This window comes from Pelophylax lessonae (genome assembly GCF_965119305.1).
Source record: "Pelophylax lessonae genome assembly, chromosome: 5".
In the NCBI taxonomy this organism is placed as follows: domain Eukaryota; kingdom Metazoa; phylum Chordata; class Amphibia; order Anura; family Ranidae; genus Pelophylax; species Pelophylax lessonae.
Genome location: NC_138772.1, coordinates 252,225,293 through 252,237,536, shown reverse-complemented (window position 1 = coordinate 252,237,536; position 12,244 = coordinate 252,225,293). Strand labels below are relative to the sequence as shown.

The window sequence follows — 12,244 nt, the reverse complement described above, 5'->3', positions numbered from 1 at the left end:
TATTGTGACAGGCTGTTGAGAGATAGAGACAGTGTGAGATGGGAGGGTGTTAACAATATCGAGGTCTGCACTATGAGCTTAAGATAACGGAGATGAAAGTGCAGAGACAGTAGAGTCAATAACAGGCCGTGAATCAGGAGAGACAGTGACAGGTTCAGTGTCAGTGGATCTGGCTCGTCTCGGTAAAGTTAGCCCAGAAAGCGCTTCCTTCACTTTCCTCACTGGATCACTGGACTCGGCTATCTCATCAGGCCAAGTGTACATAATGCGGTTCTTCTGGACTGAAACCGCCTCATGTACTCCTTGCTGCATGACCAATCTAGATCTCTGAAGCCAAAATTGCACTATGTCTAGCACAAGGGTCTTCAAACTATGGCTCTCCAGTTGTTCCAGAACTACAATTCCCATCATGCCTAGTCATGTCTGTAAATGTCAGAGTTTTACAATGCCTCATGGGATGTGTAGTTCCGCAACAGCTGGAGGGCCGTAGTTTGAGGATCCCTGGTCTAGCATCTATGTTGTCTGGAGCCTGGTCCTAAATTCATTAATTAACTTTTCCCATCTCCAGACATCAAATGTACCTTCCAAAGGGATGCACCAACTTGTTCCCTTGGACCACTTATGCCACTTCCTGGGGGGTCTATGGCCCAGGCCCCAAGCACAGACTCCATGTACCGCAAAGCTGTTTCACTAATTTGGGGTGCCTTTGTTTCCCCCCTCGCATGGACAGCCCATTCCCATAAGGATTTGAATCTCTCCTTCGCACCTGGCTGCCAGGCGCCTCCTTTGACAATGTTGGTTTGCTTCCGGACTCCGATTATTTTACACGGCCTTCCTCCGGTCAGCTATAAAAGCCAATCCGGTGGCTTTGTACAGCTATACAGGTCAGCAACCCCTACATGCTCCCCAACTCTGGGTTTCAGTATCTACTCCTCACATAGACGGTCCAAAGTACACACGTTCGTTTTGGCCTAACCTGTGAACCAAACAACCCCAAAAGCACAATAAAAGTCCTCACTATTCAAACCTTGGCTTCATTCTATTCCTTGATGTTACACACAAAGTTAAATTGAGATGCCAGTAACTGATTGCACACTGGAAAGTATAACCTCTCTACCTAAAACCCAACCTGCACTACTGAAAACACTACCTCTGTAAGAAGTAACTGCTACTCAGCACAAATAAACCCAATTCTAACCAAAACTGAATCCGATATAAGAATGGATCAGTTACACTCCAAACTGTAGTCTATCATTAGAAAACTTACGGTTACAACACAAATGGGACAAAATATACTACAAAAACAGATTAAACACATATGTTTACAAAAAGACTGAGAACAGTTATAAGATGAAATAGTTACCCCTGAAAACAGAAATGAAACAGATGGGTTTGATATATATATATATATATATATATATATATATATATATATATATATATAAATGCTAAATTTGAACAAAAAGACAAACAAGATTAGCTAGAAAACCACAATTATCTTGTGAAAACCTCCCTAGATACTGAATTTCAATTAAAATGAATAAACCCCACATAAAACTGGAATACAGTACAAAAATCACGTAATAGCTCTATAAGAAAATTGTCCCTTTTAACAAAAAAGAAAGACATTTTTAGAAATGCAAAAAATTTAAAAGCAAAACAGAAATGGTGGTGTGGTAAAACTCAAAATGGCGGCTCAGCCACATGGGTTTCAACACCGCCAAACAAAATGGAGATGTAGAACCCAAAATGGCCATCACACAAAGGAAATTGTGTTACAACCACATGTGTATCAATGCTAAAACGGCGGCCAAACACGAGGTTGACAGAAAATGGTGGCCCTGAAAGCTACCAGCTACAATGTAGGTACATAAAAACCAAAGTTAGAGCAAACACGTGTTTTGGGTATAAAAACAAAAAGATGATACTAAAATCAGGAAAAAACTGAATTTACGATCAAACAGATTCAAAATTTAGACCATAACTATCCTCACAGAATACTGATTTTTAGTTGTGCGGCGCAATCCGCCACTTAAAACGGAAACTCTGCAAAAACTGGGATGTCTATGCTCAATTCAAACTTCAGCGTCTAAAGCAACCACCAGTTTCACTAATAAACGAGTTGCCTGCCAAAATCAAATTTCAGCACATACACAAACCGATTGGTATACTAAGACGTGGTATCCGCCGCCAAAACCAACACCACTGATAATTTATTTCTATTCTATCTAGCGAAACTGATATTACAATAGAGATGCTGAAAAGGAAAAGTTAACACATATATCACACCTCCATATAAAACCCCTTTAGGTTGTGTTAACTGGGAACCTAAATCACCTAAATGGGGAGGGTGCAGCCATACTGGGTGAGAGGATGGCCACAAAGTTAGAGGGGCTTTTAAACTAGGTGATGGGGGGGGGAGGTTACAGATGTAGAATTAGCCAGTGGAAAGCAAGATTCAGAGGGCAGAAATGGGGGCATTAGCGGTAGGGTGTTCAGAGCTCTTAAACCCAGGGTGGGTATGGGGAAAAATCAAGAGAGCAGCCTAAAAACATCAAATGAGGATATATGTAACCGGTCAAAATTATGAGGCTTGTATACCAATGCCAGAAGCCTGGCTAACAAGATGGGAGAGCTGGAGCTACTGATGTGTGAGGAGGCCTTCGATTTTGTGGGGATAACAGAGACTTGGTTTGACAGCTCTCATGGCTGGATGGCGACCATTCAGGGGTATTCCCTTTATTGCAGAGATAGAGAAGGTAAAGGGGGATGGGTATGTCTGTATATTAAGAACCGTTTACAGGTAAATATGAGGGATGATATTAATAATGGAGCTATGGACGAGGCAGAATCCCTATGGGTAGAACTTCAAAGGGAAGGCACTGTGGGGAAGGTAATATTGGGTGTATGCTATAGGCCCCCCAACCAGAGGGAGGAGGGGGAGGCGGACCTCCTTTTACAGATAGGATTGGCAGCAAGGATGGGAAATGTCATTATAATGGGGGACTTTAATTATCCAGATATAGACTGGGCAGAAGGAACCGCGCATTCAGCCAAGGCTCGGCAGTTGCTAAATGTTTTGCAGGACAATTTCATGAGTCAGATGGTGAATGCACCGACAAGAAACAATGCGGTACTTGACCTACTGATTACCAACAATACAGACCTGCTCACGGATATAGAAATACGGTGGCAACTTAGGAAACAGTAACCATAGGTCAATTTGTTAATTATAGTAATAGGAAACACAAGGGCAATATAAGAACACTGAATTTCAAAAGAGCCAGTTTCCCAAAACTGTGCTCTCTGCTAGAAAATATCAAATTGGATAGAACCCTGGGAACAAAGAACACGGAGGAAAAATGGGAGTGCTTCAAGAGCATACTTAACAAAGAGATTGACCAGTGCATTCCAAAGGGAAAAAAAAATTAAAAGCGCAAAACTAAACCCTGGGTGGCTAAACTCCAACATAAAAATGCATATTAATGCTAAAGGAAAGGCCTTCAAAAAATACAAGACTGAGGGGTCATTGGCAGCATTCAAGCATTTCAAAGAGTGTAATAAGAAATGTAAAGACGAAATCAGGGCAGCTAAAATAGAACACGAGAGACATATAGCTGAAGAGAGAAAAAAGAACCCCAATAAATTTTTTAAGTATATAAACAGTAAGAAAGCGAGGCCAGAACACATTGGCCCCATAAAAGACGATAAGGGAGTTTTGGCCACAGAGGACAGGGAAAAGGCGGTAGTGTTAAATAATTTCTTCTCTTCAGTCTTCACAAAAGAATTGGGGGGCTACACTAACCCAGCTTGTAAGGCCAAACTAAACAACACACCTCAGGAAATACCGCCATGGCTAACAGAAGATAGACTTAGAACTAAACTAGAGAAACTTAACATAAATAAATCACCGGGACAGGATGGCTTGCACCCGAGGGTTCTTAAGGAGCTCAGCCAGGTGATTGCCAGACCATTATTCTTGATCTTTAGGGATAGTTTACAGACGGGTATGGTGCCAGCTGATTGGAAAAAAAGCCAACGTGGTACCAATATTTAAAAAGGGGGTGAGATATATCCCAGGTAACTATAGGCCGGTCAGCCTAACATCAGTAGTCTGCAAGATGTTTGAGGGGATGTTAAGGGACCACATACAAGACTTTAGTAATGAAAATGGTGTTATTAGTAGTAATCAGCATGGATTCATGAAAAATTGTTCTTGCCAAACCAATCTGTTAATTTTCTATGATGAAGTGAGCTGCCACCAAGATAAAGGTAAGCCTGTGGATGTGGTGTATCTGGACTTTGCAAAGGCCTTTGACACCGTTCCCCACAAACGCTTACTGTTCAAACTAAGGAAGGTAGGTATGGACCATAAGGTGAGTACCTGGATAGAGAACTGGCTCCAGGGGAGGTTGCAAAGGGTGGTAATTAATGGGGAGTACTCAGATTGGGCGGGTATGGAAAGCGGGGTCCCCCAGGGTTCTGTCCTGGGGCCAATCCTGTTTAATTGATTCATAATTGATCTAAAGGAGGGGATATCGAGTAAAATCTCAGTATTTGCGGATGATACTAAACTAAGCATGCCAATATCTTCTGGGCAGGATGTGGAAACCTTACATGCGGACCTGAACAAAAAAATGGGGTGGGCAACTACATGGCAGATGAGGTTTAATGTTGAAACATGTAAAGTAATGCACTCGAGTGCCAGAAACCAGAAAGCAAGCTACTCATTAGGGGGGGGGGGGGGCTCTGGGTGAGTCTAGGATGGAAAAGGACCTGGGGGTACTGGTAGACAACAGGCTTGGTAGTGGCATGCAATGCCAAGCCGCTGCAAGCAAAGCCAACAGGATACTGGGATGTATAAAAAAGGGGATTCACTACAGAAATAAAGAGATTATTCTCCCACTCTACAAGACTCTGGTCCGGCCACATCTGGAGTATGCTGTCCAGTTCTGGGCACCGGTCCTCAGGAAGGATGTGCTGGAACTGGAGAAAGTCCAGAGAAGGGCAACAAAAATAATTAGGGGAATGGAGGACATCAGCTATGAAGAAAGACTACAAGCACTGAACCTATTCTCTCTGGAGAAGAGACGATTGAGGGGGGATATGATATCAATGTACAAATACTGTACTGGCAACCCTAGCATATGGAAAAACCTATTCAGATAAAGGGAATACAATAAGACACGTGGCCACTCACTAAAACTAGAGGAAAGGCAGTTTTACCTTAAAATACGCAGGGGGTTCTTCACTGTAAGAACAGTAAGGATGTGGAATTCTCTTCCGCAAGCAGTCGTATCAGCAGGGAGCATTGATAGTTTCAAAAAACTATTAGATGGGCACCTTAAAGACCACAACATACAGGGGTATACAATGTATGGTTAACAGCAAACACACACACACACACATCGTAGATTGAACTGGATGGACTGATGTCTTTTTTCAACCTCACTAACTATGTAACCTTGTAGAGCACTTGTAGTATAGGTTTCTCCGCCAATTCATAGACCTATCCCCAGTCACAACAATTAATACAAAATACCCCTTCATTATACAAAAGCGTGAAAGCTGCAAAATACAAGGTCCTTTTGCTAAGCTGTTTTTCTAACTTCTACAGCGGACAATGAATGTGAGCTTTGGTCTAAAGCAACAACATTTCAAAAATGGAAATGAAGTGTGTCTTACCTCAAACCGCCGGCCTTTGTTGCACTAGGCTTGATTCACTCCCTCCTTTTTTTCCCGCTGTGACGTTGGAAACCTTTCCTTAGAACTTCCCGGCTCGCCGTTACTATGGTGGAAATTAATGGGATCTAGCGCATATAAATTTGCATGGTGCACGGAGAACTTTGCAGCGCTGAAAAGTGCACTTGCTGATATTAACATGCGCCAAGCGCCATTAATCCCTTGTACTGAAAAGTTAAATGTAGCTTTTTTGTATAAAGAAATCCTAGCGCGCTTGGTGAGAGAGAGAAAACAGGCAAAAAGCTGTCTCACGGTCGATGTCAATAGAAGTAGTCCTCCAACAAAGGACGCTTGTTTATTTATTCTCAGGCTAAAAGGTGTTTACAGGGGGAGGTGGCATCAACACAACCAATCACAGACATGTATATTTTCAAAAGTACAATAGAAATGGGAGTGTATGTAAATGAACCAACTGAGCCGTGTGCAAGGAGGAACCTTGCACTATTGCCAACAATGGGACTGAAGTATAGGAAAATGGCTGCCAAACACTATACAATGGAACTAGCATGGATTCTCATGAACGCGGCCACGCCAGTACATACACATGCATTCCCGTCGTCACCTGTTCGAGTGAATCCTATATAATATAGTTCATAAAAAACAAATTTGTGAATTATGCTACTGTTCCAGTAAATGAGACTAAATCTGCAAAGAAAAATAGCAGCAGTATTTCAATCATACGGATCAAGCATAATAGAAAGCTACCAGCCATTATTTTAGCAAAAGGGCAGATACTTATTAAAATGATGATAATTCCACATCCCAAACATATCTCCACCAGTGAATACCAGGGCCCGGCTGGTTGACATACATTTGTGCGGCGGAGTTTGTATCGCACTGCCATAGATCCAGAATGGTGTTCACTCGCCGCTCAGAGTGTCCACCGTTCGGGAAATCAGGCGAATGGTATGCAGTCTCCATTTAATGAAAGGTTTCCACAGCTACAGGTCTTTCCTCAATGCTAGTTAAAGCCATATTCACTGTGCATAGCGAATCCCGGTAAACTGACACTTGGAGACATAATGGCAATTTACATAAAACCTTTCCTGAAAAATGTCCGCACACATATTTATAAAATTTCCACAACCTGTGTGCTTATGCAATATGGCACATATTATTGGTGTTCATCATTATTTGCACTTTGGCATTTTATTTTATTGTTTATACTATTAGCGCCGGTTCACACTGGCGCGACGCTACTTTCAGGGGCGACCTCCGAGATCGCAGTGCGAGCAGCGCGCCGCCACCTCGGAGCGGCCGCCACAGACTTCATAACATTGAAGTCTATGGCGGTCGCCTCCTGGTCGCCCCAAAAAAGGTCCGGACCCTTTTTCTAGGTCGGAGCGACTTGTGTCGCTCCTATTAGAACGGGTCCGTAGCTTCCCTATGGGAGGCGACCTGCGGCGACACATAGGTCGCCCTAGTGTGAACCGGGGCTAATTCACATTATACCTTAGCACAGCACTTGTTTAGTAAATAGTTTTCTTTTTGCCTTCCACAAGGTGAATGTAACATCCCCCAACATTTGGTCTTAATAGCTATAACGACATTTGACCATATGAGTTAACATTTACCAATGGAGAAAACTGTCTAACATTATAGAAGAACATTTGACCAGCAGGGGAATTAATACGAGGAAGTCTCCTGCACTGTGTAGAGTCAATGGAGGAGAATCTGTTACAAACATTATGGGTATTTGTTACATGTGTATTAATGTTGAGACATTTGCAAACAAAATTCCTTTATACATAGATCCCTTAGTGAAGCAAATAGTTTGTTTAGACCAGCAGGATTATTATAGAAAATATGAAGCACCTGCTGAGTGGGAAATAAATAAAAATAAATGCAGACTATTTACCTGACAATACGAACACAGGTACAAATGCATTGAAGGTTTTACTTTTTACCTCATTTGCTTCATTTTAAGGTTATGAGGAACAAGTCCGAATATTATGATTCAATGTTTTAATTTGTGCATTTTTAAAAAATGTAATCCTTTTATAATACACTGATTTTATTTTTTTTGCATTTCCCTTTCAGATTGTCTTTGGATCAATTGTCCTTCTTATGCTTTGGCTTCCTATTCGTATTATAAAGCAATTACTGCCTACATTTTTACCTTATAATGTGATGCTGTACAGGTGAGCATATTTAGTATTTGTCTTGGTAAATGTTTTAATACCTTTAAAAACAGAACTAAACACATTGATTTAAAGTCGTAAACCTGAGACAATGAATATTAACAAAACATATCCCCCTATAGTGTTTCTCAACCCAGAGCACTAACTGTCATTTCTCTCTGCTCCCTCGTTCCTCTGCTTTCTGCATGAATCTCTTATAACAAGTTTTCATGGCACCTAGATTTGAAAAGTTGACAGGGGAGGGAGCTCCAGCACACATCCTATGTGGAAAATGAGGTTTAATGTTGATAAATGTAAAGCTATGCACTTGGGGGCTAAGAATATGCATGCACATACATACTAGGAGGAGCAGGAATGGCCTAATCCATGGCGGAGAAGGATCTGGGTGTTCTGGTAGATAATAAGCTTAATAATAGCATGCAATGCCAAGCTGTGGTTTCCAAAGCAAGCAAAGTAATTTCTTGTATTAATAGAGGCATGTACTCCAGAGAGAGAGAGATAATTTTGCCCCTGTACAAATCATTAGTAAGACCTCATCTGGAATATGCAGTTCAGTTTTGGCCACCAGTGCTCAAAAAGAATATCGGGGAACTGGAGAAAGTGCAGCGAAGGGCAACCAAATTGATAAGAGGCATGAAGGAACTCCGCTATGAGGAAAGATTAGGGGAACTGAATTTATTCTCTTGAGAAGAGGAGATTAAGGGGGATATGATCAACATGTATAAATTCAAATGGGGTCCAAATAGTGAACTTGGTGTTGAGTTATTCACTTTAAGGTCATCACAGAGGACATGGGGGCACTCTTTAAGTCTAGGGGAAAAGAGATAATGGCTCCAAATCTGGAAAGGTTTCTTCACCATAAGAGCTGTGAAAATATGGACTAGACTCCCTCCAGAGGTGGTTCTGACCAGCTTAGTAGATTGCTTTAAAAAAGGCCTGGATTCTTTCCTAGGTGTACATAATATAACTGGGTACTAATATTCATAGATAAAGTTGATCCATGGAATATCTGATCGCTTTTTGGGGAATCAGAAATGATTTTTTTCCCCCAGCTCCAGCAAACTGGATCATGCTTTTCCTGGGTTTTTTGCCTTCCTCTGGAACAACTGCGGGTATAGGATGGTGTATATGGGATTGTATGTTTGTGTTTTCTTTACGTTTTTTTTTTTTTTTGAGGAATGTCAAAATGTAATGGTATGCCAATAATACTGGGCTTAGGACCTCTCCCTCACCCTCTTTCTTTTTCCTAGAGGGGGACGGAGGGTTGAATTGTAGGGTCATGTGGGGAGTCAGGACGGGTAGAGACGGGGTCTCGGGAGGTGCGGTGGGTGGGGGGGATTGGGGGGCAGGGGGGATCTTCTTTCCTTTTCCCCTCCTTGCCTCCCCTCTTCCCTGTCTCCCCCCCTCCTCCGCCCCTTCTATATACAGACTCGAGGAGGGCCCGCTCTGCTCACGGCTCCGTGTGCACAGCGGTGGAATTTTTTTATTTGTTTTTTTCTAAATTCTTTTGTTTTTTTATATATCAATCCTTAGATTCCCTATATTTTTCTGTTTTTCTCGCGGTGCCAGCCAACCACACTTACCCCATATTGGGACGCACCTGGTTGCGCAAAGTTTTTCTTTTTTAGTTTGAGTGTACATAATAAGGGTTGGGCAGAGAGCGGGGGATATATGTAAAATCGGGGGGGGGGGGGGGGTTTCTCTGGGTTTTTTTTTTCTACCTGTATTTATGGCCCCGGCTGAGCTTGTGAGGGGGGGAGGCGGGGGGATACCTATAATAACGAGTCCCCATAGACGTACAGATTTGTTGCAGGATTTAAAACGTTGCCACACACAAATAGCATTCCTACAGGAAACATACTTTAGGAAGGACTTCCTACCTAAACTCTGTAATAGAGATTTCCCTTGGGTATATCATGCCCCATCCCCCATTACTAAATCTAAGGGGGTCAGTATCCTCATCTCCAAAGCGATGTCGTGGACAACTAAGAAGGAATTGGCAGATCCTATGGGAAGATATTTACTGGTGAGGGGGAGTATTGGCCACACAGAACTTACACTGGTAAATGTTTATCTGCCTAATTCAGATCACCTGGTATTCTTACAGCAGTTAACACCTGTTGTCCTGGGATTCAGGGAAGGTCATTTAGTAATGGGGGGAGATTTTAATTTTGTCCCGGAACCTCTTATAGATACCTCAAAGAAGACGACCTGCATCTCGTATGCGCGGCTACGATGCCTGCAGCGAGAACGATCTATTTTAAATCTGGTCGACCCTTGGCGGTTAATGCACCCGAATGTACGGGGTTTTATGTATTATTCCCCGATCCACAACGCCTACACCCGAATTGACCATATATTGATTCCTCAGTCGGACTTACCATTACTTCTCTCATCCTGTATTGACGACTTCTCTATGTCAAACCATGCCCCAACGCATGTCTGTATGGATTGGTTCTTTAGACCACCCAGGCCTTCTTCGTGGCGCCTGAATGAGTCATTGCTACAATCCCCAGAGATTAGGGTAAAGATAGAGGAGGCATTGGGCAATTACTTCCTGGAAAACAAGGATGATACCTTGTCCCCTTCAACAATCTGGGAGGCCCATAAATGTGTGGTACGGGGGGTCATAATGCGGTTGGCATCCAGCGCAAAAAAAACTCAGGAGAAAAAACTAAACAAACTGCTTTCTCAAATCGAAGATCTTAGTAGACAGCATAAAAGATCAGTGGCAATCAAACATTTAGCCCCTCTCACGCGCGCAAGGGAGGAGCTAAATAATCTTCTTTTCCAAAAGATAAATAGGAAATTGATATGGTCTAAAAGACATTTTTTTGAATTTGCAAATAAACCAGGAGTGATGCTGGCTAGGGCACTCAGGGGCCCAGGGAAACAAACGTATATCTCCCGCATAAAGACGGAGGGTGGAGGAGAGGTGCATACCTCGTCGGTGATTGCAGGCGAGTTCTGCGCATTCTACCACTCCTTATATAATTTACAGACCCCAGGGGGAGGAAAATTGGACCATGCAAAAAAACTAGAATAGATGGAATCTTATCTCCAAGATTCTTTTTTAAATGCAGATTAAGCAGACACATATGCACTCAGCTTGCAGGAAATGGCCACTACACACCACACGCCTAACAGGTTGGATACTGTTGTTGTTCTATTCCGCTATTGAATAAAAAAAAACCCATTTGAATAAAAAACTGAAAAATATTTTTTTCCCCTAAATACTGAAAAATAATTATTTTCCCCTTACATTGGTGTTTTTTGAAGTGCAGGTTAGAAAAGCAGTGTCTGTCTAAAGACTGTATGTCAAAGTTAAATATGAAGGATTTTTTTTTTTTATAAATGCAGATTAAGCAGACACATATGCACTGAGCTTGCATTAAATGTGCAGCACCACACGCCGCCCACCTAACAGACTGATAAAATTATTTTTTTTTCTCCTTTCTCCTCCTTACTGGGCTCAGGTCAGGGCATAAAGATTGTGCACTGCACCCCCACACAATACAATCAATGTAGATCGCTGTCTGATTAAAGAAGATTGTTCCTATGCTTTCCCCACAAAGCAATCTCCAGCCTGACCCTACAGTAATCTATTTCTCCCTCCGGGCATAAAGATCGTGCACTGCACCCCACACAATCAAATCAATGTAGATCGCTGTCTGTCAGTGTCTGATTAAAGAAGATTCTTCCTATGCTTTCCCTCAAAGCAATCTCCAGCCTGACCCTACAGTAATCTCCTATCTTTCCCTCAGCAAACGCAGCAGGAACATGTCCCTAGTATAGTTATAGCAGAGTGACGCGCGGCGCTATGTGACTCCAGCTTATATAGACTCTGTGTCACATGCTGCACTGGCCAATTACAGCCATGCCATTAGTAGGCATGGCTGTGATGGTTTCTAGGGCACACTAGTTATACGCTTGCTGATTGGCTGCCTTGCACCTGTTGAAACCGCGCCATTAAAACCACGCCAAAACATCAAATAACGTTACCGAACAACGGACAGTACCTGAACATACAGTGAAATGTTCGTGTCCGGGTATCGAATACCCAAAAGTCCGGTACGAACCCGAACAATACAGTCCGGGTTCGCTCAACCCTACTTCTGACACTGCTTGCAACAAAACTGAATCCTATAGCAGAGTGAGTGGGTGTATGCCTTCAGGGACTGCCCCATAAGCGTGGTAATTTTTTTTCCTGCCTAGTGTCCTACTCCTGTTGGGGGCAACATAATCCAGTGGTTAAGAAGAATATGGAGCTGCGTCTGTCAGTGAACTTCAGAGAAAAGGATTTTACGGTAAGTCAAAAATCCAGTTTTACCCTTGGTCTGGCTAGATGCTGGAGACGGCCA

At 42.5% G+C, this 12,244-nt stretch overlaps 1 protein-coding gene across 3 annotated transcripts in view; it reads left to right on the top strand.

Moving 5' to 3' along the window:
- Positions 1–12,244, top strand: part of MARCHF6 (membrane associated ring-CH-type finger 6) — a 1,229,180-nt gene that overhangs the window by 829,453 nt on the left and 387,483 nt on the right. For all 3 annotated transcript variants that reach the window (XM_082259541.1, XM_082259540.1, XM_082259539.1), the window contains one exon: positions 7,783–7,883. In XM_082259541.1, coding sequence (XP_082115667.1) covers positions 7,783–7,883 — 101 coding nt within the window. The remainder of the gene's footprint in view (positions 1–7,782; positions 7,884–12,244) is intronic.